The sequence below is a fragment of the Oryza glaberrima genome, chromosome 6 (genome assembly GCF_000147395.1).
Source record: "Oryza glaberrima chromosome 6, OglaRS2, whole genome shotgun sequence".
NCBI lineage: Eukaryota > Viridiplantae > Streptophyta > Magnoliopsida > Poales > Poaceae > Oryza > Oryza glaberrima.
The window spans coordinates 6484102-6492419 of NC_068331.1; the positions used below are offsets into that span (position 1 = coordinate 6484102).

At 41.9% G+C, this 8318-nt stretch overlaps 2 protein-coding genes across 2 annotated transcripts; one reads left to right on the plus strand and one right to left on the minus strand.

Annotated features, from left to right (window-relative positions):
- The first annotated feature begins 390 nt into the window (after positions 1-390).
- On the plus strand, positions 391-1586 carry LOC127777248 (transcription factor ILI4). Its single transcript, XM_052303814.1, has 2 exons — positions 391-760; positions 1015-1586. The coding sequence occupies exons 1-2, from the start codon at positions 650-652 to the stop codon at positions 1165-1167; spliced, it is 264 nt and encodes an 87-aa protein (XP_052159774.1). The 5' UTR covers positions 391-649; the 3' UTR covers positions 1168-1586.
- Positions 1587-3634: 2048 nt separating this feature from the next.
- Positions 3635-7208, minus strand: LOC127778065 (HVA22-like protein a). Its single transcript, XM_052304708.1, has 6 exons — positions 6970-7208; positions 5515-5541; positions 5295-5417; positions 4751-4991; positions 4036-4204; positions 3635-3933 (listed from the first exon to the last, which is right to left on the minus strand). The coding sequence occupies exons 1-5, from the start codon at positions 7023-7025 to the stop codon at positions 4070-4072; spliced, it is 582 nt and encodes a 193-aa protein (XP_052160668.1). The 5' UTR covers positions 7026-7208; the 3' UTR covers positions 3635-3933; positions 4036-4069.
- Positions 7209-8318: the final 1110 nt, after the last annotated feature.

Genomic DNA, 8318 nt, shown 5'->3' on the forward strand with positions numbered 1-8318 from the left:
AAATTCTATAGGAAAGTTGATTTTAAAAATCATATTATCTATTTTTTAAAAGTTTTTTTACTAATACTTAATTAATCATACGTTAATCTACTTTTTCGTTTTTTTACTAATACTTAATTAATCATACCAACCTCCCGAAACTGAAATAGATAAAAAAAAAGAAAAAAAATATCCTATTTGGCCATAGGCCATAGCGGCTAAACCAGGTGGGCCGGGGGGGGGGGGGGGGGGGGCATCCAGTGTGATTGTGTGAAGAGCCAGAGAGGAACATGTGGGCCCGGCCCCCCATCTCTCCTTTCTTCGCAACAGGCAGGCAGCAAGCTGCAAGCTTGATCTGGCACGGGTGTCTTTGCTCATCACATCGTCGATCGTCTTAGTTAATCATTTTCTTAGCTAGCTCGATCTCGCCTCGCCTCCTCCGGGCCTCCAGCGAAAGTAATCAATCAGATTCAGATCGATCAGCAGCAGCAGCAGCATCCGCTCCCATACATGTCGATCTCTCACTATAAATAACCTGCCCCCTCTCCCTTTCTGCTTCAATTCCTACCTCACACTTCTGCAACAAGCTTTAGCTCCAGCTCCAGCCACCGGAACGAGAGATCGATACAGCTCGATCAGCTAGACGCATTCGCCCTCGCCGCCGCCGACGATGTCGAGCCGGAGGTCGTCGCGCTCCTCCGTGTCGGAGGAGGAGATCAACGAGCTCATCTCCAAGCTCCAGTCCCTCCTCCCCAGCTCCCGCCGCCGCGGCGCCAACCAGGTACTACATTTCACCGTTCTCATCACCACAAGTTCACATAACCACCATGCACACTAGCGGCATGAACAAGCTAGCTACATGAGTGATCGACGATGTGTAGATTTGTCGGGGTTCTAAATCTTCGGCTACAGCTGTTTGAGAAGGGTCTAGCTATTTAACTGCTATAGAGGGTCTGCCGCTAAATGTGTTAGCCCGCTATTTAAAACTCTCTAATTAATTGTTGTTGTTAATGGCGGATGCAAAATAAAATGCAGGCGTCGACGACGAAGCTGCTGAAGGAGACGTGCAGCTACATCAAGAGCCTGCACCGGGAGGTGGACGACCTCAGCGACAGGCTCTCCGACCTCATGGCCGGCATGGATCACAACAGCCCAGGCGCCGAGATCATCCGCAGCCTCCTCCGCTAGCTCATCTCTTCTCATCTGTTCTTCCTCCTCGATGATCGATCGATCTCGTGTTATTCTACGTACATGAAGGATGATATGAATGCAGCTCGTGCCCTGTAGCTACGTATAAATATACACATATGTATACATGTATACAGTACATGATATGCATATGCCTAGATCTGATCTAGCTCAGTAGAAAATCTACTCATCTCGGTGTACTACTGATGATGATGATGATTAAGGCATGCAGCTGGCTTGATGATCGGTACTACTACTACTACTTCACTTCAGTTCAGTAGGGGCATTAGCTAGCTAGCTAGGGCCGGCTGCCTAATTAAGTAATTAAGTAATTTATTATTTGTAGTAGCCAGCTTGATCTCATCTCTCCTCATGAGCCATATGACATGTGGTTAAGTTAATTAATCCTTGATGCAGTAGAGTCCCAGCTGTTTCATCGATGATCGTCTCGTCATATGTGTGTATCTCTTGATCTAGCTTTGCTGATCTCCTCTTGTTTCATTTCCTCTTTGTTCTTTTCATGTGTTTTTCTGTGAGCTTAATTATTGTTGTTTTGGCGGTTTTGGATCGAGTTGTTTTCCTCCAGACAACCGACCGACCGCTAGCTACCCATCGATACACCGCCATCAGCGCATGTACTACTGTGTCTGAAACTCTGAATCAATCTAATCGAATTTTTGTGCTGCGTACATGACACATTCTGAGTATCATTATACCATGTGATTAGTCATTACTACTGCTCGATCGCTTGAACACACACATTAAAAGCCAATCGAAATCAGAAGAATCATGGTGTTCAAACCGTTACGTTTGTCCTCACGCGAGTATGACCTCCAGTCCAGAAGATGTGGAAGCTATGATAATTCTTTTCGTGCCAAATAACGACGATGCTGATTGATCGGACACTTTAATTTCTATATAGATTGGGTTAATTTGCAACCGTACGGTAGATGAGATCAAGTGGCTGCCTGTGTGGAAAAGGGAAGAGGAATTGACCGGCCATTGGTGCAGGACTGCAGGCTGCCAGTGCACTAGTTGGCTACTGCTACATCCGTCTCGTAATATAAAGAATTTTTTTTGCTATACGACAGAGTTAGTACTTGCCCGCTATATGTTACACTGCGGTTACGGTTATTTGCACGTGTCGTTTTGTTCTAGCGAAAGAAATGAACCGTTTAAAAATAAGAAAGCTCGCAACAACGGTGGCCTTTTCGCGCTGGTTGGGTTGTTATAGTTGTTATTATTGTGTGTTGCCGTTATTGTTATAGTCGTTATTATTGTTTAGCAATGTGCGTGTGGACTAGACTATGCCGCCTTCTTCTGTACGTGATGGGGAGCAGGCACGCATGTTATGATGTTACCATCTTCTTTTGCTCTCATCTGTACTGTATACGTGATGGAGAGCAAAGCATATGCATGTTAGGATGTTACCATCAACGGCCACACAAAACGCCAGTACGTTAATTGACAGGATGGCCGACAATGCCGTCGTGTTTTCAACTGTCGACGTTTTCAATTTTTGGGCCTTTTACACAATTTTTAAGGGTGTTTTCCGATGATCATGTTAGAGCAAGTACAATAGCAGGCTATAAGTCAGCTATAACTACATATCGAGAAGAAAAGAGAAGAGAGAGGAAAAAACGGGTTACAGATTTATAGGTAACTATTGTATGAATGGGCTATTAAATTAGCTATAGATGATTTGGAGCTAACATTTGGCTATATTATTAAACTTGCTCTTAGGATATGCTCATACTGCACACAAAACGGAATGGCTCATAGTATATGATAACTACGTATTAGCTTAACAAACTTTAAAAATAAATTAATTTGTTTTTTAAAAATAACTTTTCTATAGACTTTGTTATAGAAAACACTCCATTAAAGAAGTCGGAAATGGCAGTGTCAAAGGAAGCGAAAGTTCAGCTTCAGCTTAGGCACAGTAAGAGATGAGTGAAGATGAGCTAATGGGAGGATGCTGACTAGTGTCACCTGCTGAAACAGAGATGAAAAGAAGAAAGGGAGAAAGTTCAGGTGCTTGGTGACCGATCTGATCGCTGACAGGTTGCAGAAATGCAGAGATTTGTTCTTAGCCCAGACCCACTGGAATCAGATTCGAATACTTGATGAACAGCTTACCAGCTGTTTATGTTGTACAATGTGCACATTGTGGCTCTGTTTGGAAACTTCATAGGGAAGTCTTAAATAAATTCAACGCAAATTGAGAACTGTAAATCGGGCTGAGTTGAATGCAACTGTCTGTAGTGAGCTTAACAACCAAACAAAATATGTCAGCATCCACCTGTTGTACAGAGATGGAAAGCTGTGATTAACAGCCAACTCCGTGTCACCGTTAGGCAAGAGTTGATCTAGCTGTGCTCAGGTGAACAATGTGCTATGTAATGACAGAGTAGACTGATCATGCAGGGGATGTCAACAGCTCCCCTGCCTTGCAAGCAGTAGAATATAGATATCAGGACTACTTTTGAATTCTGGCCCTTCTCCAAGAAGGGAAAAATATAACTGCCAACCAAGTCCAGAGGTTGTCATTACCACGCAAGGCAGATTAACAGAATTACATAACATCATCTAAGAACTAAGGGATATTGTCAACACTAGCACCTATTTACAATAGTTCAGCCAATGCACAATTGGTTCTGGGAACTGGGACTGAATGACATTCAGTGGATGCATGATGCATCAAAGTACAAATCCTGAAGTCAGATACATGGAAAGCTTTATCCTCAACCCAGATAAGCCGGCAACCTGGGAAGTAGAGGTGTAACTCTGTAAGACCACATGTGATCCTAGATTTTGCCAGGTATCACAAGTGCAAATACTATAATTGGTGGTAAACGTTATGCTAACCTGATGAGTATGTGGTCGTGAACAACAGATTGTTCTAGTATCGATAATTTTTATCATAGAATGGATTTTCGCCCCATGATTCTCTTTCAGCCCTGGCCATGTGTTCAGATTCTACCTCCTCCAAGATAGATCGCTTTGTGCTTCTTTTGGAGGTTGAAGGCCTCGTAGACTGCAACAAGAGTGAATAAGCATAGGTTAAGAAAGAGGAGCAACGTAAAGATGAGATAAACCAACATGCCTAACGAATGTAAAAAGTATGATATCTGTAGCAATTATACAGTGATGGAGGAACACCTAAAAAGCATTCCTGGAAAATACTAAGGAAAGCACTCAGAAGAAAGGAAAATTGACAGCCTATGTTACACCAAATAATAATTGCTTGATGTTACCAATGATCAGATTAGAATGTTGACAAGCAGCAAGCACTAGAAAATGAGACCATACATAGAAGTACAGCTGCCTTGCATTGATTAGAGGTACCGTTTAGAAATATATTGCTGCATAAAAGATAATATATGCACCATCCCTGTACATTTGTTTTCCTTGAGGTTGATGCAAACTTTCAAATTCAAATCAACATCTCATGTTATATTTATTTTAAAGTCCTCGCATAGACCTCAAACACTTTGGAGGGATGGAATAAAGCATGAACATCCATATACTAGAGTTGCATTTCCCTAATAGTTGTGATGATTTTAGTTTTGAACAAGAATACCTTGCTGATGAGTTTCTCAAATGCTTCTGGTCCATTCTGTTCAATATATCTCTCCGCAGCTGATAGCACATCATCAGGTTTACTCAGGTTTTCTTTTCTTGGAACATACCAGACATTTACTATTTGACGATTCACAAACATTGGCCGCACAAAGTGATCATAAACATAAGCAGCACCATGGAAGCAAGGTAAGACCAACCAGCAGTTGAAGAACAACTTTGCATAGGACCAAAAAGGAAGCCTGCAAGCAACCGTCAGAAGTAAGCATATCTAATCCTTTGTTATCCTCTTGATGTGTGAACATGTGTATCTCCAGCATCAATAGTAAAAAAAAAATCACAAATATTACCACAAAAAACAAGGAAAACACTAGACCAGGGCCAATCCTGTTTTATTGGTCTTCTATATTATGAACTCCCTGCTGCAAGGGACTCACAGGCTATGTTGCTAAATCTGAACTTTTTGAGGGAAATCAAATGCTAAACAAAAGGAAATGAGTAAGACAAAAAAAAAAAATCTCCTGACCCAGGAAAATGGTCATTACCATTCAATTACTGGAGCAAAAGTAAGCTCAAACAAAGTGATAAACGAGTACAGCACCCAGTAAGTGAGCCATTGCTGATCATCAACAGGAGATTTTGTTTCTATTGCTCTCACAGAGGCATATCTGCAGAAGTGCGAAAAGTAAATATATATATATAATAACAGAAATAATCAAACAATCAAAATGACAAAATATTGAATTACAACAAAATAATACTTACAATGGATAAGCAAGTGAAACTAATGGCCTGCAAAGGAAAAACAACAGAATCGCCTCAGAACCAATAGCTTCAAATATATAATTAACAAAAACAATATGTTTTAAGTTTTTTCATAATAAAGACCACCTGCTCTCGAAGTTTTTTCATAATCTCTAGATAATGCATGTCATGATCACTGATCACATTGCACTATAGTTAACCAAGAGGCATTTTTTCTATTACTTTCTCAAAACAACAAGTTACAATGCACATAAAGATCCCAGCTTACCATGATAATAAAAAAAATAACAGACAATATTGTAGTTCACATGACAGCAGAGCAGATAGTTCAATGAAGCTGCTTTTGCAGAAAAATAGGAATTCAAATTTCATCTTGTCTGCTACCCAACATCAACTAATATCACTGCAGAATTTCCTGCCATGGGCAAGCTAATTTTTGGATTTTCATGAGACCCAGCAGTCGACAAACAATTAGTAAAAATGTTTATCTTATACTTTTTTCCTCAGGAACATCCATTTCTATTATCCCCAACTGCATGGTAGCACAGCATGTAAGCCACCAGTTTGATAACTAACCAAGTTGTGCATATCAAAACTACTGACTCAGCAATGCATGATAGTACTACTACACAAATAAGATTATTTCATGCTTCCAGAGGAAGCATCACTACAAGGATATCCATTCCATGTTGATATTAGGACATTGACTGTTATGATACTATGCTGAACTCTGCTCCATTAGTCACCCATAAAAAAATGGCCTTTGGATTGACTTCATAATAAACAATGGAGCAATAGTATACACACACAAAAAAAAATCTTATAAAACCTTTACCAACAGTGAAGTTTCATTCAGCATCGTAAATAGGAACTCAGATGAGAGTAGCTGTTGGTAAAATTTTTGTAACAAAAATAAGCCTACCATTTCTCCAAATAATTATATTCTAACTTGCTAAAGTTCCACAAATCATACGACAAGTTCTCAAGATTGGTCGCTTTATGCAGTGAAGTTCATTTCCATTCCACGACCACCATGCACTGCATAATCATACGCAGATACGAAGAATCTTTCCCTCGCAACTCTCACGCCTAATACCAATTTCACATGTACCATAAAACCTACTGCCATACTGTCCTACAAACAAATTCAAAGGAGGATCCCCAAATGAATAACACGCCCCATATTCCATTTCTCCGAAATATATTTAGGCCTATTTTCTAGCGCCAGAAAGATCCCTAAATGAGTCAAACGCGTCCTCGATCCTCCCACGACGACCCAAAAACCGCCCAAAGATTCTCCCCCCAACTTTCCCCACATCCCCCCTCGTTCTTCTCCCAAATCCCCACACATCATCAACCAAGAACCACCACCAAATCGACATCGACGAGCCACAGCCAACGAATCGGCGGCGAACGAAATCAAGAAGAGGAAGGAAGAAGAAACCCCGCCCGTACCCGGCGAGGACGTCGAAGTTGTTGGCCAGCAGCTTGAGGAAAGATCCAGACCCCATCCTCTCCACTTCCGCCGCCTCCTCGACCTCTCTCCCTCCCCGATGGATCGACCAGCTCAAGAAATGGCAGAGATTCTTGGGAGCTGTGGGCTAGTAGTGGAGAGCCGTTGCTCGGGAGACTCCCTTTCCTCTTTACTACTTTTCTCCTCCTCTCTCCGCTGTTCATGGCCATGGCTGGTCGGTCAGGTCAGCTACTCTGCCGCTGGTGGTGTCAGTGACAGTGAGATTCGCTGGGCCAACCATGGAAGGTTCCAGGCTGCTTCTTCTTCGTCGGGACCAGATTTCTCGGCCCATCTAAGAAGTGGGCTAGTTGGGCCTTAGGCGACGTGAAGCGGGTGGTCCAAAGGCCCAACGATGATGTGCTGGACCTGCAAATGCTAGCACAACGCTCCTCAGCTTCCCTCCGTGTGGCGGCGGCGGCGGTGGCGCCGTGGCGGTGGTGGCGGCGAAGCACCGGAATTTCAGAGAAACTAGCTACACGTCTCAAGACAATTTCAGAGAAACTACATATCGGCTGTGTTTAGATCCACAGTTTGGATCCCAACTTCAGTCCTTTTTCATCACATCAACCTGTCATATACACACAACTTTTCAGTCACATCATCTCCAATTTCAACCAAAATCCAAACTTTGCACTGAACTAAACACAGCCGATAAATGCATTGGCTTGGCTGGTTGCCGTCCAAAAAGTTGATGACGACCAAAATAGGCAAGAATAAGTTCAGAATTCAGAAGCCTCAGGCCAGCCAATTCAGCCGCAAATCTCAACGAACGAACTAGGAAATTAAACCAAACAATGTGAAGAGCGAGAAGATGAACAAGAGCCGAAGATTGTATATATGTCATAAGTTTAATTAATTTGGAAGTCTTAGTTAGTGCTATCAACAACGTGAAAGAGCGAGAGACGATGATCATTACTGAAACTTGATGGACTCTCAGTAAACTAATCGAAGACAGCCTCTCTTCTCACTAGTCACAAGCTGCGATGATTAGCATAGCACCAGTCGCAGCTGTGCTTAGGAGATTTGATAAGATATCTCCCCCTATCCGTACCAGAAGAAAAGGGCACAAGTCATCATGCACACTCATTAGGGCATGCAGTATTTACCTATTTAAATCCTGCACAAACTAAGTACCTTTTTCCCATCAGAACAGCTGATGCATCATTAAGTTGTTGTGCTAGCTAGTTTTTCAATCATTTGAATGCCATATGCTCTTGCTTTAACTTACAATATTCTTGCTTGGCATTTTATTGGGGAATATGAATTATATTCCGTCCTGTTGTTATATACA

What these genes read in the sequence shown, in the direction of transcription:
- LOC127777248 (XM_052303814.1), top strand. Translation starts at nt 650, where the DNA reads ATGTCGAGCCGGAGGTCGTCGCGCTCCTCCGTGTCGGAGGAGGAGATC. An exon ending in GCCGCCGCGGCGCCAACCAG is followed by an intron (nt 761 to 1,014) that starts GTACTACATTTC and finishes AATAAAATGCAG; the next exon opens with GCGTCGACGACGAAGCTGCT.
- LOC127778065 (XM_052304708.1), bottom strand. Translation starts at nt 7,025, where the DNA reads ATGGGGTCTGGATCTTTCCTCAAGCTGCTGGCCAACAACTTCGACGTC. An exon ending in AACTTCGACGTCCTCGCCGG is followed by an intron (nt 5,542 to 6,969) that starts GTACGGGCGGGG and finishes TTTCCTTTGCAG; the next exon opens with GCCATTAGTTTCACTTGCTT. An exon ending in GTTTCACTTGCTTATCCATT is followed by an intron (nt 5,418 to 5,514) that starts GTAAGTATTATT and finishes GCACTTCTGCAG; the next exon opens with ATATGCCTCTGTGAGAGCAA.